The sequence below is a fragment of the Cervus elaphus genome, chromosome 30 (genome assembly GCF_910594005.1).
Source record: "Cervus elaphus chromosome 30, mCerEla1.1, whole genome shotgun sequence".
Classification (NCBI taxonomy): domain Eukaryota; kingdom Metazoa; phylum Chordata; class Mammalia; order Artiodactyla; family Cervidae; genus Cervus; species Cervus elaphus.
In genome coordinates this window covers 38,566,187-38,589,134 of record NC_057844.1, presented here as the reverse complement: position 1 = coordinate 38,589,134, position 22,948 = coordinate 38,566,187, and the positions used below count along the sequence as shown (strand labels likewise).

General features: G+C 36.8%; 1 protein-coding gene and 1 pseudogene across 1 annotated transcript in view; one reads left to right on the top strand and one right to left on the bottom strand.

The window, feature by feature from the left end:
* The window catches only part of LOC122686673 (mitogen-activated protein kinase 1-like), a gene marked incomplete at its 5' end in the record, with an annotated part of 67,673 nt that extends 59,815 nt beyond the window's left edge, over nt 1-7,858 (top strand). The window contains 2 exons of the mRNA XM_043891871.1: nt 5,668-5,773; nt 7,768-7,858. Of these exons, the coding sequence (XP_043747806.1) occupies nt 5,668-5,773; nt 7,768-7,858 (197 nt within the window). The remainder of the gene's footprint in view (nt 1-5,667; nt 5,774-7,767) is intronic.
* A 10,969-nt stretch (nt 7,859-18,827) lies between these two features.
* On the bottom strand, nt 18,828-22,137 carry LOC122686672 (annotated as a pseudogene).
* Nucleotides 22,138-22,948: the final 811 nt, after the last annotated feature.

Here is a 22,948-nt window from a genome sequence, read left to right as displayed (position 1 = left end):
AGGGGATTTTCTTGAACCAGGGATTGAACTGACTTTTCTTATGCCTTCTGTATTGGTAGATGGATTCTTTACTCCTAACACCACCTGAGAAGCTCCTTCATTGTATAGCACAATCCAATTTCTCTGAGTAAGCAGCACCAATCTTTCCAACCAATAGGGTAAGCCCTTTTTTGACATGTTGACTTAGTGGCTTATGGGATCCAAAACAACTAGGTGTTGGTCTCATCTTCCAATTCAATGGATTCATTGTTGTATACATTAGTGGGAGCATTACCCAAGTGAGAACTAAGATCTCCAAACTATCAGAGATAAAGACAGTTGGTACAGGAAGCAAATCTTTTGTGAGTGTGATATTAGGAATAATAGAAGAGTCATACACACTTCTACCTCTTGATTCCCAGAACCATGGAAAATGTGAAGCTACTCTCTGTAGACTAAAGGAGAGTGATGAAGAAAGAAGACCATTGCCCTAGGACTAAGATTCAAAATCTCTTAGAAGAGGGTTTGCTAAACACAAAAGCAAAATTACACAACAACAACAAAAATAAAACCATACTGGTGTAAATGCAAATTGTCTTAGAGTACAGACTAGAGTTATTCTGTGGAAGTTACCCAGGGTTGCCACAAGGTATGTGGTAGGGCACATGATATTTATAGAAGTGGTCACTGGGTTGGGAAGAGTGATGGAAGTTATAGTCAGAACTGCTGTGGAAGTGCTTGCCTGGTTGAAAAACTGGTAACTTAGGACACATAGCCAGAGAGGGTCTATGGCAGTCTTTGCCAAGTAGGGAAATGTTTATCTGAATGGTGGTAGCAACGTATTCATAGAAATAGACCATTGACCAAGAGAATGTGTCTTGAGATGATCTCTACATAGGCTCTTGGAGCCTATATAGCTTGAGCCTGATAGCTTGAGTGAAAACAATCTTATATAAAAGCATCTTCTGAACTGGGAGTCTATGAGGTCTATTAATACTGGGGGGAAATAAGTAATTGAAAATAAATCTCCTGCCAACCCAGAAAATCTCTCCAAAAAAAGTAGCAGAGAAATAAAAATAGTTTTTATTACTTAAAGAACATTAAACTAGAATGTGATGTGCATTACAGACAATCCCTAAAGATTTTTAAAAGATAGCAAAGAATCTTACCTTTTTATGTTGCCAAGTGATACATTGTATACATATGTTTTTTTCCCCAAATAAACAGTAATTAATCTTTGAGTGAGAGGACTCAATAGCACCAATTGTTTTATATAGTTCATGCTAAATCATTTGGTGATTGGAGTAGCCCCTTGTTTTGCTAAATGCTTTTAAAAGAAAAAAAATTACAATTTTTTGGAGATAGGTTAAGTTTGCTATTTGGAGCCAGGAGACAGCTAAAACTGCCATGGTGCCTAGAAACTAGGTTATATAGCTGATATCTTTCTTGATTACATTTCAAAGAGATGACTCCTAGGTCTTGACTAGGTTGCCAGGTTCCTGGGTTACTCATTTACTGTTTTAAATGATGAAATGTGTATATTTCAAAGAAACAAACAAAAATACATGTTTTCTAAAGTAAATGCTCTCAGAAAAGCCAGGTTGGGGATAGTCTCTTATTTTCAACAGGGTATGTATATAATTGTATTTATTTTTTTATTTTGATTGTGCTGCATGTTTGTTACTGCATGGACTTTTCTATAGTCGAGGCAAGCAGGAGCTACTCTCTAGTTGTGGTATGTGGGCTTCTCACAGTGGTGGCTTCCCTTGTTGCTGAGCATGGGCCTCGAGGGTGCACAGGCTTCAGTAGTTGTGGCACATGGGCTCAGTAGTTGTGGCTCCCAGTCTCTAGAGCACAGGCTCAATAGCTGTGATGCACTGGCTTAGTTGCTCCACAGCATGTGGGGTCTTCCCAGACCAGAGACTGAGCCCATGACTCCTGCATTGGCAGGCAGATTCTCTACCTCTGAGCCATGGGGGAAGCCCAAGCTTCTTATTTTTGATTTGTATTTTCTCTTACAGTGTGATCATCAAGGGACCTCAGCAACCATGCTCCTTAAAAGAAAAAAATGAAAAACTGGTATCAGGACCAGAAATGGAAAAAAAAAGTGATATGCTACCTCTGTCTCCTTACAATATTACTCTAGTGCTTTCTCTTGACAAAGCTGAATATTTTTGCTAGGTATAAAGAAGTTTTCAGAGGATATTGCTTGAGTATTACAAACAGAACCAAGAAGTATAGATTAGGAGTTGAGAAGCAATAAATTGATACCATGTCCACATACTGTACACAATTGTCTCTACTTTTTATTTTTTAAATAATAAATCCCAAATCTTACATCATAAAAGTATATAGACATATATGTTATTACTCTTCACAACTGCAAAGTCTCTATTGTGGGGTGGTGATATAGTTTATTCAATAATAACTTGTATCCAAGATGCACTGCTTAAAATTGCAAATACTACTGAACCAGATATGCTTAGGCATATGTACTTTAGGACTTTTGCCAGTGTATTTTAGGATATATTTCTTTAAATGAAATGTCAGTGTAAAAGGGGAAATGTGTAAATAATTTGGCAAATTGCTCCTCACATGACTATACAGTTTTGCTTTCCTAACAACAAAATGTTTGAGCTCTTGCTTCACTTTAACCTTGGCAACAATTTATTTTTGCAAGCTTTTGAATGCTTGCCAATTTTATAGATAAGATATGGTATATAAGCAAAGCTTTAATTTACTTTTGTATGTGGCTATATCATTTAACTATCATTCAGGGAGTTTACTGTTGTCAATTGTAGTCAGTAAAAGAAGTGAACTTAGAATTTGAATTTGGAATAAAACCCTAAATAAGCTTATTTTATTTTCCTAGACATAAGTATCTCTTTATTTTTAAATATGTATTTTAACAACAACAAGGCATCTATTAATGGGTAACATGTATCTCAGAAACATAATTATTAGACAAAGAAATGATATAGAAACATTACAATGTATTAACAGATTTAAGAGGGTTGCAAAGTAAGCTCAGAACTCATAAAAATACAGAGATAAATACTGGAAAAATTATATGAGATGTAGAAAAAAATAGTATTGGTGAATGTTGATGAGAAAAAAAAAAAACTAAGTTAAAATGAGAAATCAGAAGGGTCAGAATAGCAATGATGTTTAGATATATCTAAGATCTAAGATGAATTGCTGACCTGTCCTAAAGGTAGGGAGAGTACAGGATACAAATTCTTCTTTCAAAAAGCAACTCCTTACAATAAATTTCAACAAGTAAATCTATATTTAGAAAAATAAGCTATAGCACAACATTAGTACAGTAAAGTATAGTAAAAACAGTATAGAAGAGTGTAGTCAATCAACTATAATTCAATAAAAAGTAATCAAAACAAAGAAATATGAGCTATGGACAGTTTCCATAAGGAGAGGACAAACACAGCACAACAAAACTGCCTTTTTTAAGCGTATCTTTCACGCCACTCAACCACAGCTAAACTTTCTTTACTAAATTTATTTTGTGCATGATAAATTATATAGTTTATTTCTTTTTTCACACCTCACTCCAAACGATTACTGGTTTTGAAACTTACTTTTCTTAGGGTATGTATACTTGGTTTAATTTTTAGAAATAGCTGATTTTGACTGCAAATGTCTACTATAGCATTATAATTGGAAACACATCCATATCAAATCAAACTCAAATGAACTTATATATGCTCACTTAGTTTCCAAACTGACATGGGTAAAATCCAGTCCTACTTTTGTTTGGAAGGAATATACACTACATGTAGGAGTAAGTAGTGTGAGTTAGGTGATAGGTAAAAGACTTGTTTATGAGCACAAAAACAAATGAACAACAAAAAAATAAAACAGAAAATAAAATTTAGTAATAATTGATACAAGCTGTCAGATTTTTTTCCCCATCAGTTTTTATGTGGGTATGAATCTCAGATAATATCTCTGAAAGTATTATATCTTCCCCAATTTCATTCACCTCAGTCTCAGCAGAAAAATTAAAATTAAAATACATAAAGCAAGAAAATAATATTCCTCATATTTAGAAATAAATATATTTTAAATACAATTATGTGGCTTGGGTCATCGCCCTTTCAATCAAAATTTTATTTTTTTTATTTTTATTTTTTCAATCAAAATTTTAATTTTAATTGGACTTAAGTGCAAATTTTTACAATGAATTTCAGAAACATCAAATACATATACACAGAAAGGAAAATTTGACCTAATTTTTTCATGTGAAGAAAACCTGGGTTTTGTTTAAAACATAAAATGTAATCATCAGTGTAATTCAATGGCCTTTTAAAAAAGCAGATGTAAACTTATGATTAAGTTATACAAGACTATCTTAGCCAGTGACTCAGTAGTAAAGAATCCACTTGCAATACAGGAGATACCGGTTCAATCCCTGGGTTGGGAAAATCCCATGGAGAAGGAAATGGCAAACTGCTCCAATATTTTTGCCTGGAAATCCTCTTGGACACAGGAGAATGGCAGGCTACAGTGCATGAGGTTGCAAAGAGTAGGATATGACTGAGCAACTAAACAACAGCAACAAAAGAAGAAAGTAGCCTCATTATATAACCAGATGGTATAATTCTCCATGTGAAGAGTTTATTACAATGTTAATTTGAGATTATTCAGAAAACTAAGATCATGGCATCTGGTCCCATCACTTCATGGCAAATAGATGGGGAAACAGTGGAAAAAGTGATAGACTTTATTTTTGGGGGCTCCAAAATCAATGCAGATGCTGATTGCAGCCATGAAATTAAAAGATGTTTACTCATTGGAAGGAAAGTTATGACCAACCTAGATAGCATATTAAAAAGTAGGGACATTACTTTGTCAACAAAGTCCATCTAGTCAAGGCTATGATTTTTCCAGTAGTCATGTATGGATGTGAGAGTTGGAGTATAAAGAAAGATGAGCACCGAAGAATTGATGCTTTTGAGCTGTGGTGTTGGAGAAGACTGTTGAGAGTCCCTTGGACTGCAAGGAGATCCAACCAGTCCATCCTAAAGGAGATCAGTCATGGGTGTTCATTGGAAGGTCTGATGTTGAAGCTGAAACTTCAATACTTCGGCCACCTGTTGTGAAGAGCTAACTCATTTGAAAAGACCCTGATGCTGGGAAAGACTGAGGGCAGGAGGAGAAGGGGATGACAGAGGACGAGATGGTTGGATGGCATCACCGACTCAATGGACATGAGTTTGGGTAGGCTCTGGGAGTTGGCGTTGGACAAGGAGGCCTGGCGTACTGCAGCTTATGGGGTCACAAAGAGTCGGGCACTACTGAGCAACTGAAATGAACTGAACTGATTGGAAGATAAAAACACTTTTCTTTGTGATATGGTTACTCCAAATCAGATATCGATTAAGTGTAGACATGCCTTAAAGATTAAGACCAGGTGTAAGGGTTCCTCCAGATTTACCAACACAGATGAAATGAAGGAATTAATAAAGATTTGCATTTGAAACATGACAACTGAGAGGTTTACTATTATCTCAAATGATACTAGAGAAAAAATGAGTTCTGCTTGACATAAACTTTTTCTAATATATAAAGCAATATTAAATGGGGATAATATTAGTGATAGAATGTGTTTAAATGTGAGTGGATTGGGACATCTCTTTTCTTAAGTTTTTTCTTTCAATTAACCTGTAGGTGGTCATTTGCTTGAGGCAGAACGTTCAAGGATCTGCAAGGTACAGTTCCTGCTCCCAAGTTTACATCAATCTATTTCTGTTGAAGAAATTTCAGTGCCCTTTTGGTAAGAAGCCTTTTGTTGTTTTGTTTTGCTTTGTTTTATTTTTAAGAATACTCCTTCCCCAACATGCAGCACACTGATGCACACACACAAGCAAAACAATATTCATAATTGTTAATTTCTTAATACCTAGCATATATTTCCCCTGGACAGAAAAATTTAGATTGAATTTCAATTGTAGTGTTTGTTTGACTTGTAAGAATTTTTGTTTTCCTTACTTTTACCTTGTTCCTTTTAAGAGTATGTCAACTTTCATATATATATCCCTCATGCTTAAACTTTAAAACATGGAATAGACATACTAAATTCTAAATTCCTTTATCGCTTTACAAATTACGTCATGTGAGTTTGTTTTTCTATTTGTAGTTTATCTAGGGAAATACAGATAATATTTATGATCTTTACTTGCTCATATGAGAATTGCTGCTGTTAAAATACCCTGAAAACAACATTTCTTTCTTCCTTTTTTTATTACTTTTTTTCATTTATTTTTATTAGTTGGAGGCTAATTACTTTACAATATTGTAGTGGTTTTTGCCATATATTGACATGAATCAGCCATGGATTTACATGTGTTCCCCATCCCGATCCCCCCTCCCACCTCCCTCTCCATCCCATCCCTCTGGGTCTTCCCAGTGCACCAGCCCTGAGCACTTGTCTCATGCATCCAGCCTGGGCTGGTGATCTGTTTCACCCTTGGTAGTATATTTGTTTCAATGCTTTTCTCTCAGAACAACCCACCCTTGCCTTCTCCCACAGAGTCTAAAAGTCTGTTCTGTACATCTGTGTCTCTTTTTCTGTCTTGCATATAGGGTTATCGTTACCATCTTTTTAAATTCCATATATATGTGTTAGTATGCTGTATTGGTCTTTACCTTTCTGGCTTACTTCACTCTGTATAATGGGCTCCAGTTTCATCCATCTCATTAGAACTGATTCAAATGAATTCTTTTTAATGGCTGAGTAATATTCCATGGTGTATATGTACCATAGCTTCCTTATCCATTCATCTGCTGATGGGCATCTAGGCTGCTTCCATGTCCTGGCTATTATAAACAGTGCTGCGATGAACATTGGGGTGCACGTGTCTCTTTCAGATCTGGTTTCCTCTGTGTGTATGCCCAGAAGTGGGATTGCTGGGTCATGTGGCAGTTCTATTTCCAGTTTTTTAAGGAATCTCCACACTGTTCTCCATTGTGGCTGTACTAGTTTTCATTCCCACCAACAGTGTAAGAGGGTTCCCTTTTGTCCACACTCTCTCCAGCATTTATTGCTTGTAGACTTTTGGATAGCAGCCATCCTGACTGGCGTGTAATGGTACCTCATTGTGGTTTTGATTTGCATTTCTCTGATAATGAGTGATGTTGAACATCTTTTCATGTGTTTGTTAGCCATCTGTATGTTTTCTTTGGAGAAATGTCTGGAAAACAACATTTCAAATTAAGCCAAAAATGATTTGCCCCATGCTGTTGTCATCTTGTGTGAGACTTAAATAAGAAATAACTGAAATAAAAGCTACCAGTAATGCCTAGAAAACTGAAGTGAAACATAAACTAAACCACGACTGGATAAGTATATTTTCCCCCCCATGGTTCTACTACATGAAAAGAAGATGATAATGTGTGAGATAGAATTTCTAGATATCACAGAACAGATAGATTTTAATTCTAAATATAGTAAGAATTTATAAAATGGTTCATTTCTCTAGCATGTTGTCTTTATATAATTGAGCATTGATGCACTAATGACATACTAAGTGGTGATCCATTGAATGTGATAGTCTTAAAAATTAAGAAGAAATACGTCTGAAAAATTGAACTTTTTATAATAAATGAGTGTCAATATTAGAAGAATACTTTCACATTTTTCTTGTTTCTATCAAAATTACTATATGTTTATTGCTGGATCACAGACATTATCTTTTAGAACAATATTTTTACACATTGTTGATGGCTATAAGGATCATTTTTCTTCACAAATTTTGCTCTATTTTCCAGGTTTCGAAATACCAAATCCAAGGGTCATGTTAATGCAGTACCTGCTGGAGTAGAAAGAAACTCAGCAAACATCAAACTGATTACACTTTGATTGAGAGTTCTCTTGAGGGACATGAAGAACAATAAAAATCATTCATTTAAGCAAAATCTTTAGTTCCATTTGTAATATTATCTTATTTTATAGAATCAAAAATGTAATTAAAATGATATCATCAATAAAGGTGTCATTTGGGAAGGTGATTATTAGCAATTAAAAACTGAGAAAGATCTATTTACTCTCATATCTAATCTCTTGTTTGGACATTTGCAGGAGGGCAATAGCATTGGGAGCCTTGTTTCAACATGCAATGGTAACTATGTGCCATAGAAACAATTCAGAGTAGTTTTGTAAGAACTGCTTTATATTTAAATTTATGTTTTATATTCACTATGTGATTTTCTCTTGTAAAGTCCTTAGGAATCTGACTCAAGTTGTTCTTTGCCTAATGAGAAATGAGGCATACATACAACGATTGTTTTGGACTTTTGCCTTATTATGTGAATCACAAATTTTTAAATTAGTAATCTCAGTACTTAACATTTTGGTATACAATAGAATGAAAATAAATGGGTATTGTATGATTCCCTTGCTTTGTGCTTAAAGATTTCTTAGCCTGTGATTGATTTTGAAGTTAATTCAACTTTTTTTTTTTTTAACAATTGATGTAATTAATGTGAACTAGGAGCTACACTTTCAAAGTTTTTCAGGCATCATTAAACTATTTTAGCAGTTGCATTTTATAGGTATGCATCTTAGTCAGTTTTAGCCTCATAATAACTTAATTAAATTAGTATGACATGTTTAGACAAGAGACATGCCAAGGAAAAATTGCCTCAGATCTGACTGTTAGTTTATAATCTGATACAGTCTGGATTATAAAGTAGGTTTGTGTGGCTCAAATACTTTATTCTTTGCACTATATAATTAAAATAAATAAATAAATCGGGGACTCTTTATTATTAAAAGTTGGCTTTGTAATATTTTCATGACCCAGATAACCACAGTGGTGTGATCACACACCTAGAGCTAGACATCCTGGAATGTGAAGTCAAGTGGACCTTAGGAGCATCACTATGAACAAAGCTAGTGGAGATGATGGAATTCCAATTGAGCTATTTTAAATCCCAAAAGATGACGCTGTTAAAGTGCTGTACTCAATATGCCAGCAAATCTGGAAAACTCAGGAGTGGCCACAGTACTGGAAAAAGTCCATTTTCATTCCAATCCCAAAGAAACAATGTCAAAGAAGTTTCAAACTATTGCACATTTGCACTCATCTCGCATGCTGGCAAAGCCATGTTTGAAATTCTCCAAGTCAGGCTTCAACAGTATGTGAACTGTGAAATTCCAGATGATCAGCCTGGATTTAGAAAAGGCAGAGGAACCAGAGATCAAATAACCATTATCTGTTGGATCATCAAAAAAGCAAGAGAGAATGGGAAGGACTAGAGATCTCTTCAAGAAAATTAGAAATAACAGGAACATTTCATGCAAAAATGGGCTCAAAAAAGTGCAGAAATGGTATAGACCTGACAGAAGCAGAAGATATTAAGAAGAGGTGGCAAGAATACACAGAAGAACTGTACAAAAAGGATCTTCACGACCCAGATAATTATGATGGTGTGATCACTCACCTAGAGCCAGACATCCTGGAATGTGAAGTCAAGTGGACCTTAGGAAACATCACTATGAACAAAGCTAGTGGAGGGGATGGAATTCCAGTTGAACTATTTCAAATCCTAAAAGATGATGCTGTGAAAGTGCTGCACTCAATATGCCAGCAAATTTGGAAAACTCAGCAGTGGCCACAGGACTGGAAAATGTCAGTTTTAATTCCAATCCCAAAGAAAGGAAATGCCAAAGAGTGCTCAAACTACTGTACAATTGCACTCATCTCACATGCTAGTAAAGTAATGCTCAAAGTTCTCCAAGCCAAGCTTCAGCAATACATGAACCGTGAACTTCCAGATGATCCGGCTGGTTTTAGAAAAGGCAGAGAAACCAGAGATCAAATTGCCAACATCCACTGGATCATCGAAAAAGCAAGAGAGTTCCAGAAAAACATCTATTTCTTCTTTATTGACCATGCCAAAGCCTTTGACTGTGTGGATCACAATAAACTGTGGAAAATTCTGAAAGAGATGGGAATACCAGACCACATATCTGCCTCTTGAGAAACCTATATGCAGGTCAGGAAGCAACAGTTAGAACTGGACATGGAACAACAGGCTGGTTCCAAATAGGTAAAGGAGTATGTCAAGGCTGTATATTGTCACCCTGCTTATTTAATTTATATGCAGAGTACATCATGAGAAACGCTGGGCTGGATGAAGCACAAACTGGAATCAAGATTGCCGAGAGAAATATCAATAACCTCAGATATGCAGATGACACCACCCTTATGGCAGAAAGTGAAGAGGAACTAAAAAGTCTCTTGATGAAAGTGAAAGAGGAGAGTGAAAAAGTTAGTTTAAATCTTAACATTCAGAAAACTAAGATCATGGCATCTGGTCCCATCACTTCATGGCAAATAGATGGATAAACAGTGGAATTAGTGGCAGAGTTTATATTTGGGGGCTCCAAGATCACTGCAGATGGTTACTGCAGCCATGAAATTAAAAGACGCTTGCTCCTTGGAAGGAAAGTTATGACCAACCTAGATAGCCTATTAAAAAGCAGAGATGTTACTTTGCCAACAAAGTCTGTCTAGTCTAGGCTATGATTTTTCCAGTAGTCATGTATGGATGTGAGAGTTGGATTATAAAGAGGGCTGAGTGCAGAAGAATTGATGCTTTTGAACTGTAGTAGATCCAACCAGTCCATCCTAAAGGAGTTCAGTCCTGGGTGTTCATTGGAAGGTTTGATGTTGAAGCTGAAACTCCAATACTTTGGGCACCTGATATGAAGAACTGACTCATTTGAAAAGATCCTGATGCTGGGGGAGATTGGGGGCAGGAGGAGAAGGGGATGACACAGGGTGAGATGGTTGGATGGCATCACCAACTCAATGAACATGAGTTTGGGTAGGCTCTGGGAGTTGGTGTTGTACAGGTAGGCCTGGCATGCTGCAGCTCATGGGGTCACAAAGAGTCAGACATGACTGAGTGACTGAACTGAACTGAACTGAACTACTCCTTAAAAGAAAAACTATGACAAGCCTAGACTGCACATTAAAAGCAGAGACATTACTTTGCCAACAAATGTCCATCTAGTCAAAGCTATGGTTTTTCCAGTAGTCATGTATGGATGGGAGTGTTGAACCATAAAGAAAGCTGAGCACCAAAGAACTGATGCTTTTGAATTGTGGTCCTGGAGAAGACTCTTGCAAATCCCTTGGACAGCAAGGAAATCAAAGCAATCAATCCTAAAGGAAATCAGTACTGAATATTCATTGCTGAAGCTGAAGCTCCAATATTTTGGCCACCTGACGGGAAGAGCTGACTCACGGTAAAAGACCCTGATGGTGGAAAAGGCTGAAGGCAAGATAAAGCAGCAACAGAGGATAAGATGGTTGGGTGGCATCACTGACTCAGTAGACATGCATTTGAGCAAACTCAGGGAAATAGTGAAGGGCAGGGAAGTCTGGAGTGCTGAATTTCATGGGGTCACAAAGAGTCAGGCAAGACTTATCAAATGAACAACAACAAATGCTCTTGTTAGCATCTATAAGATCCACTGAGGGGCTTCCCAGGTGACACTAGGGGTAAAGAACCTGCCTGTCAATGCTGGAGACATAAGAAACGTAATTTCGATCCCTGGGCTAGGAAATTCCCTAGATAAGTCAATGGCAACCCACTCCTGTATACTTGCCTGGAGAATCCCATGGACAGATGAGCCTGGTGGGCTACAGTCCATGGAGTCACAAAGAGCCAGACAGGACTGAACCAGCTTAGCATGCAGGCACACAGAGGGGTCAAAGAATGAAAACTGGTGGGATGAAGTTTTTTCATATCCACTTTAAAATGGATTAAGAGAAAATTCTGCTTGTCTAAAGGCAAGGCAGCAGCTTTTCAGGATGCTGCCTCCATTTGCGAGTCTTAAAAATGTAAAATTTCTTATATACCACTATTAGTCATATTTTGTCCAATTATCACAAAACTCCAGACTTACAGTTATCCACAATGTCCCAAAAAAGTAATTTCCATACAAACTGTCATGTCTCCTTCTATAGCTGCATTTTTCATCTCTTTCAAATTATGGAATAGCAGTAGGTCCTAATGATCCCGTTTCCCTAGAATCGTCTCTGAACATTTCTGTCATCTTTGTTATAGAGAAAGGTTGCTCTCTTCTGAGATCTCTGATTATTAACCTTTGATTTTCTCATGAAGTGCCTGTTCTCTCTACCTTTGGCCACAGAAAGAGTATAAGTAGTCTATGGCTCCTCCTTTGTTAGGAGCCAATAATCTGAATGCTATGCTCATTTCTCTATCATATCCTTCTAGTATCCAGATTGCTCTCACATAACAACCTGCAAAAGCTATTAATTACCTTTTTCACTGTTATTCATTCCACTCAAATCATCTTCCATTCCTCCCTGGATTAAATTTCACAGTTAATCATTATATTCATTCTCTTATATACACCATCATTACCCTTAACTGACTGCCTTTTTAAACTCTGTCCTCAAGAACAGAACTGCAGGTAACTCTTCTCAAACATCAAAACCAGCCACCTTCTATCTTCTCCCTCTGATCTATATACTTTGTGTGATATCATGATTTATAGTAAGTAATATATATGTGCTCTTTGCCTGTGGTTCCTGGCTTATAGCTTCCAAAACCTTGGAATTTCCTGAGCAATAAGAGCAAAAGGGATATCTTTTATAATAAAATTCAATCTCTTGCCATATGTTCCTAAAATTGCTTCAGTGCCAAAAAGGTGAAATAGGTGTTTTGTTAATAAAAATCAGCTCCCTTCCACCACACATTCGATTTCTGTCAATGAGGTGAGCTTTGGAAAGCAAAGTGAGGGAGCTGACTTTCAGCAGATCCAACCTCATGATTTGAGCATTGAAACTTTGTGTCTGGCTCTCCTGACCTCTGAGGAAAGGAGAGGAGCTGTAAATTGAATCAACTGCAAATGGCCAGTGATTTAATTTAATCAAATATGCTTATGTAATGAAGCCTCCATAAAAATTAAACAATACTGAAATTGGAGAGCCTCTGGGTTTGTAAATATGTTTTGAGATGAGAAAGTAACACTCTCAGAGAGAACCAGGAAGCTTTGCATTCTTTCCCCATACTTTGTCCTATGCATTTCTTCCATCAGGCTGGTCCTTAAGTACACTCTACAATCCTAAACTGGAAATCTAGTAAGTGAAATGTTTCTCTGAGTTCTGTGAGCCTTTCTAGGAAATTCCTAGGAAATTAATTTCTAGGAAATCAATTGAACCAAAGGGAGGGACATCATTTGAACTTCCGGTCTATAGCACAGGTTGCACAGGTGACAACATGGATTTGTGAGTAGCATGTGGAGTGTGGAGGAGGAGAGCAGTTTTGTGGGACTGAGTCTTTACCTGTGAGACTGACACTGTCTTGGGATACATAGTATGAGAATTGAGTTGAATTATTGAACACTCAGGTGGTGATGGAAAATGGCTTGATGGTTTGATAGAAACTTTTCCTTCCCCCACACACACCGGAATTAGTGACCAGAATCTTTATTTTGTTTAGAAGTAGTCTTTTTAAGACTCAATACTTAAAACAGACTACAGTTTCTTACACTGTGACTTCTATATTATGCTCTTTCCTACTTTCTTTCTTCATTTAAAGGAAGCTGCAATGATCCCTTGGTATAAAAAGAAATAAGGTTTAGATAGGAAGGTAACACCTTGAATTTCATCAATACCTGAAGGCATTTGGCATTTTTGCTTTGTTGGGGCAAAAATTCTAAAAGGGAGATTTCTTCAAAGTTTTCAGACTATGGTCTCCATCTCCTGCTAAGATTGCTATTTCAGTCATTGGTTGTAACTGACTGAATATAGAAAGTAGGAAAAAAGTTTTTCTTCTTTCAGCCCTACAAGTTTGTGATAGGTTGATTCTCATGGATGGTGATAGAAGAGGTGAAATCTCCTTCTCTGTTTTTAGGCTATCTAGCTCTAGATTGAGTTCATCTTACTCTTTAAATATGTGAAGAATAGAAAGAATTTTAGTTTCTGATTAGTATTATTGCTTCAGGACTATCTACTTAAGTGTACTGCTGAAATAGGCAACATACTCAAAGTTTCTGAAAAAGGTCCTAACACTACAGCTTTAGTTAACAAGTGGCATCCTTCTAAAAAAGAACAAAGGTAAAATTTTCCAAGTCTTTTATATCACACTAACAGTTTTTGAGTATACAATATCAAGCAATTTGCTGGTCACGCCTACTAAACCTATGATATGGGTCTTTTCATTTAGAGACAACAAAACAATTCAAGATCAAATTCATTAACAATTAGGCTTCAATTTGTCTTTGAATGATGTAACTCCCCTATAATAGTACTAAACAGGATGAGTTTTATTTCTTTTTCATACAAATGTCTTGAGTTAGGTAATTTTTATTTTTTAAATTTTCTTGCTTTGTTGTGCTTGACATGCTTCACAATGGTTATCTTATTTTTCAAAATGGCTTACTCAGATATAAAACACAAACACTTTCTCACAATTACTGAAACTTGTATACATCACTTTTGCTCACATTCCCATTAAAATAAGTCAGTGTTATCACCACTTATAGCTGCAAGAGTGCCTAGGGAATGTAGTCTTGGTTTTAGCTGTTATGTTCACGGCTACATATTGATTTGTCATAGAATTTGAGAAAACATATTGAATAAAAATAACCTGACTCTGCCTATTGTTTTTGTGGAATGTCTAAATTTATCATTTGTTAGATACAGAGCCTTTGAAAATTTCCTTAACCTTTGCTAAACTCAGTTTTACTGCTTACAAAATAATTAAGGTGATAATTCAAAAGAATTTATTTTAATATAAATAGTGTCAACTTAAAAAAAAATCCAAATCTAAAATTTGAGATTTATGTTTTATTTGGTGGGAATTTTTAGGGCTTCAAGGCCAGGATACAGCATTTCAAGTAACCCTGAGAGAAGTGCTCTGAGGCAGTGGCGGGAGGAGTCAGGTTATATAGAAGTTTGCAACAAAGGGCAAGTAGACTGAACATCAGAAGATCATTGCTAATTAAGAAAAATCAGATATCTCAAATTAAGGAATTTAGTTCTTTCTGTGTATGGGAAGATGTAAGAGTCTAGGCTCAATGAAATCATTACATTCATACGTATCTCAGTTAACTGGGGCCAGTATCCTGCATTTTTCCTATCCCCCAAGCTTGACAGGAAGTGGCTACAGACTGATGGCTACTAGATAGCAGATATTATTCTCCCTGCTGGGCAATCTCTGGGCTCAGAAATTCACATTTGGAGGGCCAGGATCACTGATGGCTGTGGCATCCTTGTTTATTGGCATGGCAGGAAATATTCCATTTTTCAGTCTTTCCTCATGGTAAGGAAATTTGACCAGTTAAGGAGATATTTTATGACTAATTTTTGTCCTATGGTGCTGGGATGTTCATCCTAGATCAGCTGAAAGTTCTGCCACTCCAGGTGTTAATTTCTGGATAAGGCCTATTGATAGATAATAAAAGATTTTCTTCTTCTTCTTGTACTTAGAATCACACCATTATAATTATTGATTGTATAGAGATCTATATATCTGATTAATTACTTTAAGTCATCTAGTCACCACTACATTTGTTGGAGGCCTGGATACATAGTGTAAGAGATGATAATCTTATTAAAAAAAAAAAAGAAGAAGTAATGTAGTTAGTAACATTGACAAAGTCATAGTGTAGTGGAGAGACAATGGCATAAACAATTTGGAAGCAAAGAGCAAATTAAAACAATTATTAGTATAGCTAGTTGCAATCTAGTTGCAGTAAACCATAAGTCCATAGGAGAACCAGCTGGAGAAGCCAAATTTTGGCAGGATCAGGTAGAGAGGAAAAGATAACTGCTTTAACTTTGTTTACAGAGACATACTTGATCAACTTTTAGGTCAAGGCATAAGGGAGAAAAGGTTACTGGGAAACAGATTTAAGCTAGTATATTTTTCAAAGTCAAAGTTATTAATCATATTTATCAGTTCACTTAGTCCCATCTAATTGATTTCTGTTGATTTGCTGTAATCAGGTTTTTTATTAGTTTGTCATTTATTATCCAGTTCGATGACATTACTTAAAGGATCTCAGAAACTTACATTTGTTTAAATAATTATTTTAATTTTTAATGAGTCTTTTTGAAAACCTCCATTTTGTAAAAGCAGTATAAAATTATGATAGTTTATAAAGGACAAAATGTAAAGTAGTGTGGTTAAAAATTTGAGTACAATGCGATTAACAGGAAACTTGGATATTTCGGAAACATATAACATTTTAGGATAATCACTGCAGTTATGACTGATAACATTATATCAGGACATATCAGATGTTAGGGATTTCATATAAATTTTGGATTTATCTTAATGATCTTTATCCATACATTGCAGCCTAAAGCTTACCTCCAATCATTTGACAATGTTTCTAAATTAAAAATATGAAATAAACTTAGTTTACCATTCTTTTCTGGGATGTCGCACAGATGTTTCTTTGAAGTAGCCCAGAGTTAAAGAAGACTAAAACAGCTTAGTAAAACTTTGATATTTGGGAAGTTAGTTAGAAGTATCAAAAATGTTTTAAAACACAACAGGATCATAGATCAGTGAAAGAATACTTATTTAACCAGTTACAAAAAAAAGTATATCTTATCTCATATTTACTTTAGTTATTTTCCTTGTAACAGATATAGTAAGTCTTATTTATTAAGCCTAAGTAAAATGAAGTATTATACTTAGTTTTTGACGACTTTTAATGACATGTCTTATATTCATTAGTTCTCAGTTCATGTGAATTTGAAAGCTGTTTTGGCCAGTTTCTTTAAGTGTAAGCACTTTTTGTTAAAAACAAATAGAGCTCTTTATAAACCCAATTTTGATAATAACTTTTAGAAGTAGAGATACCTCATATGTATAATTTGTACACAGACACAAGCGGTCAAAGCTAGGGATCTCATGGCTTCACTTAAAAGCTAGTTATGAGTCAGGTATTAGGATATAAATTTACTAGCTTACAAACAGTTGGAGTACATTAACGTTTTTGTTCAGATGACTAAAGCTTACTATCTGTGCTGAGGGATCATTCCCAGTGATTTGAATTTTAAAGCTGCCACTTTTCCCCTCTTTGTTTCAGGTCCTATATGATTGAGTTAAATAAGTCCTTGTAGCCTATATTTACATTTCTGGCTTTTAGAGATTTGCAAGAGAAAGTCAGTTGTTTTTAGTTTCCCAAAGAATGATTCTGTCAGCTAAAGATACTAGCATCAGTGACAAGATTCTAATGAAACAAATTTATTTTACTGGTATTATGTTTTAGAATTTTAGAACTTAATTTATCATGTTTTCAAAGGTTTGTATGAGGCACTCAGCAAACATCTTTCTAAGACTACAAATTAAACCCAAAGTAAAATCACTATCTTTATCTTATTAGCCCTTGTATGTTAATTTCTATTTTTTTTAACATAATTTAAGATTATTTTATTTCCTTACAAGAGAAACTTTTTAACAAATGTTGCAGGTGTCAAACAACCCTTGTTCAAAATTGGGCACACATCAAATCTAGCATTATGGGTTTTATTTGGCAGTGAACTTTTAACTATTTTATACAAAAGCCAAGAGATACTACACAAAACATCCACGAGAATTCTTTTCATCTTTTTTGGAATTGTTCACAAACGTTTCCTACATAACCCAACATACAACAGAGGAATGGTACATCTTTTTCTTTCAATGTGCATGCAGTGGAAAAATAAAAATATATACATACATATGTATATATTTTACAAAGTTTAGCTAAGAGACACAACTAATCTGATAGTTTAAATCTATAGGTGAGAAATTATCTAATAAAAGCAATCAGAATTTAGAATCAGTCACTTCCATAACCAAGTATTATTCTCATTACTAAAACTTGCTGTTAAGCTTCTGGTATATACTGATACCCCTATTCCATCAATTGTGTTTCTCCCCACCTTGGTTCTTCACAAACAGAAAATCATTGCAAAGTAGGGGCAAGTATTTGCAAAAACAAACAAAAATCCCCAGCTTATTATAAGCATGAATGTGTGGTGGAATTTCCTCCCAAGCAATGGGCTTTCAAATTGTTAAGAATCACAAGAACTGAGTGTGTCAAGATATTTTGCCTAAGTTCAAGAAGAGATGCCATTTATTTATATCCAACAGAGGACTGATAATTAAACTTAGTGTTCCATTTGAGGGTAGGTTGGGGGGAATTCAGCCATTTGAAAATGACCATCTTAAAAGAAATGACCACCAAAAATAAGTTCACTAAATTTATTTTAAAAATCATAAAATGTTTCTTACAAAAGAGCATTACATTCTGCACACTGCTCTGAATAGAAGCCAGAAACATGTAGACTACTCCTTTTCCTACCTGTCCCACCACCCCAAATGTTACAGTGACCACAAAGCAAAATGTTCACAACAATTACATGGGCGGGGATGGGGACCTCTTTAAACCACCAACAATGAACAAAAACTAAAATTCACGCACTCTGCTGCTGTTTCAAACTTTCAATGTTAGTTTTTGGACACCCTCCCCCACCCCCAACCCTGTCTGTAAGGAACTAAAACATTACATCTGGTGAATAGCAAAGATTTTACTACATCCCAAATGCAGAACACCTATGAAGCAGAGGAATGTTGGCTTTTTAAACAGAAGCAGATTTAAAAAAAAAAAAAGATGCAGGACTCCTTCAGATCTTCACTGCTGCTGCTGCTGCTAAGTCGCTTCAGTCTGTCTGACTCTGTGTGACCCCATAGAGGGCAGCCCACCAGGCTCCTCTGTCTGCAGGATTCTCTAGGCAAGCGTACTGGAGTGGGTTGCCATTTCCCTCTCCATCAGTTCTTCACTAGTCTTAGAAAAACTTTCCAGAATACTGCTTCACACTGATCTGCAGCAAATACTCTGCGTTCTGTATCTGGTCCTGTGTTCCTGTAGTGGTAATGATCTGATCTTTGGATCCTTCTAAAGGCTCGTCAATTTTGATCGCAGCTTTTGACTCATGACGGATTTGTTTACTCCGCTTACCACCTTTGCCAATAAGATCCAGCCAAATCTTTGGGAATAGTTACTTGTGGAGTAATAATAGGTCACCAAGATCACCATATGAGGCACGACCCCCTTCATAGGAATAATCATATCCAGAGCCACCCTGTGGTTCAGAAGCTATTTACCACTCTGATGGGCTCCATGTATCTATTTCAGAGTCCCAGGTTTTATCAGTACTGAAACCAATCATTCCATGGTAATGGTCTTCAGGTCTTCCTCTTCTGTAATAGGCCATTAGATCTCCTCCTTTAGGTGGTGGTAGTGGTGGTGGTGGAAGAGGAAAATTCCGAGCTCTACTACCACCCCGGCCACCTCCTCCAGGAGGGGGTGGAGGAGGTCCTTGATGAGGTCTCATATCATCATAATCTCCTCTGGAAGGAGGCATGGGACCCCCACTCAGACCAGGTGGCAGTCCATCAAAGCCACCTCTTCCCTGAATGAGAACTCCCACAGGACATCCATGGCGGTCATCAAACATCATTGTAAAATCAGCATAGTCATAGGTTTCATCATAAAAATTGGGATGGTGAGACTGAGTGTGTCCTTTGATGGGAAACTCAGATACAAGATCAAGGATGATCTTTATGCACTCTCCAAACCTATCAGGTTTTCCTCCGATAAGAATGACTCTGTCAGTAGATTGAGGACAATATTCCTGAAAAAGCTTGATTGTTGTCTGAGTGCTCTCTCGAAGTTCTTTGATTTTAGCACCTTTGACTCCAATAATTCCTCCTGTGGGGCTCTAATGAATCAACAGTCTCATCTCACAGTCAGAGTCACTTCCTTTATAGTGTTGGCAATTTAAGTATTCCACAACATCAGATTCGAGCGGGAGCTGGCTGGTTGCAGTGGGTGATGACAACTGCAGGCTGTCTTCCAAGGTAGGGATGATTTTCTTCAGAATTTCTCCAATGATTTCAATATCAGCACTAATACTCAATATGCGCTGGGGGTCACTGCCATCTGGGACTGAAACACTGGCATTGTAGTCTGTATGGAGAGCCTTAATATTCTTGCCTCCTTTTCCTATCACTGATGCAGCATTCTTGCTCTGAAGCAGAATGCATAATTCAACCATCTCATCAGTGTTTCTAGATCTTTTAATAGCTTGTTCCTCTTCCATATGTTCAGCAAGGCATTTACCAAATTCAACACTGGTTTTGGTAAAGGTTTCCTCTGTTCATTTTCCATTCTCTTGTATTCAAGGGACACACCAATCAGTTATTAAATATATCTTTCCAGAGAAGAACTGTTCTGGGCGGGACCAATTGATACCCTAGTGCTATAGTATCCCTGCAAGGTTACTGTCCCTATGCCACAGTGCTTCTTCAGCCAGTCACAGCGAGACAGAGAACATAGTTTCTAGTTTTTATTTACTTTATATAGTTCAGATAACTCTCTGATAAACCTAGACAGTGTATTAAAAAGCAGAGATATCACTTTGTCAACAAAGGTCTATATAGTCAAAGCTGTTTTTTTTTTTTTTTTTCTAGTAGTCATGTATGGATGTGAGAGTTGAACCATAAAGAAAGCTGAGTGCCTAAGAACTTATGCTTTCAAATTGTGATTCTGGAGAAGACTCTTGAGAGTCCCTTGGACAGCAAGGAGATCAAAACAATCAATCCTAAAGGAAATCAGTCCTTAATATTCATTAGAAGGACTGATGCTGAAGCTGAAATTCCAACAATTAGGGGACCTGATAGGAAGAGCTGACTCATTGTAAAAGACCCTGATGCTGGGGAAAATTGAGGGCAAGAAGAGAAGGAAGCAACAGAGGACAAGATGGTTGGGTGGCATCACTGATTCAATAGACATGAAAATTTGAGCAAACTCAGGGAGATAGTGAAGGACAGGGAAGCCTGGAGTGCTGCAGTTCATGGGGTCACAGACAGTCAGACCAGAGTTAGCAACTTTGCAACAGTAAATGCTCTTATTGACATCTGTAAGACACATTGAGGGGCTTTGCAGGTGGCACTAGTGGTAAAGAACCCACCTATCAATGCTGGAGACATAAGAGACATAGGTTTGATCCCTGGGTTGGGAAGATTCCCTGGAGAAGGAAATGGCAACCCACCTCAGTATACTTGCCTGGAGAATCCCATGGACAAGGAGCCTGGTGGGCTACAGTCCATGGAGTAGCAAAGTCAGGCATGACTGAGCGACTAACATTGACACTGTCAAGACCAATTGAGGGGTAGCAAAGACCACAAAGGAAGCTTTGCAAATGAGTTTTTCTTACTCTTAAACAATAGAAGGATTTTTTGTTTGTCTGTCTGTTTGTTTTGTTTTGTTTTTGAAATGCAGCTGTTTATAATGTGAGCACTCTAGATTCACTAATTAGTTTCTCCAGTTTTAAAGGATTCATCATTTAGTTATCAATAAAACATACATCAATGGTGATTTAAACAATTAAGACACAAAAGATTGCTCCATAAGAGAGTCGGGGAGGATGTAACCTAAATCCAGGGAATTTACTCTCAAAAATAGTATGGCAAAAGCCAAGTTTTCAAAAACATAAACAAACAAAACACACAAATATAAAATGTCCTGGGAAGATCAGTTAGAACATTTTCATCTCAGAGACACCAAGAAATGGAAGTTTCCCCCTAGAAGGCCTTTGTTTAAGGCTTTATTGGCTTTTAGTCTTAATTGCACAGGCAACAAAAGAGTCCACTTAAGTTTTAGGGTGAGAGTTCCTTTAATTTCCAATTGAGTAAATAGTTGTAAGTTTCGTATGTACATTTACTTAGCTGGGGTATTGCCAATTTCTTGTTCCTTTTTCTTTTATTTAGACACCTTGATTTCCCCTCTGAAATCAGTTTGTGGAGATAAAATTGCTAGTGACAACAGTGTGGTGGGCCATTGTCTGCTGCTTGAGAGCATAACTTCTCTGGTTTTGCCCCAGAGTTGTTTTAGCCCTGTTACATGCCTTGGGTCTCCCAGTAGAGTATAAGACCTCCATGGTCAATCCTTATGTGCATTTCTGGTTGAGTAGTTTGTTAATTATATCAGTGAGCTTCCCTATAGGAACAAGCCAAGCCATGTGAGGGCTTGTCTCTACCAAGTTTCTCAGCCACCTGAGACAGCCATTGCCAGTCAGGAGGAGGGAATCCCATCTTCAGAGATCAGAAAGTCTCATAAGATTTCAGTTTTATTTTAACAAACTCTGTTAAGTTAGCCAACTCAAGGAAAAATGGCAGGCAAGTCTTTCCCCAAATAACTCGGTCCCAACTTGCTCAGTGTTTAACTGGGCAAGTCTTCCCAGTTTCTAAACTAAGGCTAACCACTAAGTATCCAAACTGAATCTTCCCAGTGCCTTAACCCTGAGGAACATCTGGTCAGCTCCTAAACTGAGCAGAAATTCCCAGTCCTTCAACTGAGGATATCCCACCCACTGTCTATACTGAGAAATCCAGATACCATTTCTCAAAAACAAGTGTCTAGGATAACTGATTCCCCCACTGAATAAAACTCAGGATCATCAGCCAATATAGGAAATCCAAGAACTAGGAGAGACTCACTCAAATCCTTCTGGATTCCCTAAGGTGATGTATGGGCACAAGAGGCCTCTGCTGGTACCAAGGCTCTGGATCTTCAGAGAGTTCAGAGAGAGGGGAGGCGTCTACTCTGTGTCCCTTCATGGTCACCAAAAATGTTGACTTAAAAACAGAAAGTTATGTTTTTATTTGGTGGGAATTTTTATGACTTTAAGTCCAAGAGATAGCATTTCAAATAACCCTGAGATAACTTCTCCAAGGAGGCATGGGGAAGAGTCAGATTATATAGAGGATTGCAACCACAGTAGTCCAAACATCAAAAGATTATTGTTAATTAATAAAACCTCTGTGCAGGACAAGAAGCAATAGTTAGAAACAGATGTGGAACAAGGCTATATATTATAACCATGCTTATTTAACTTATATGCAG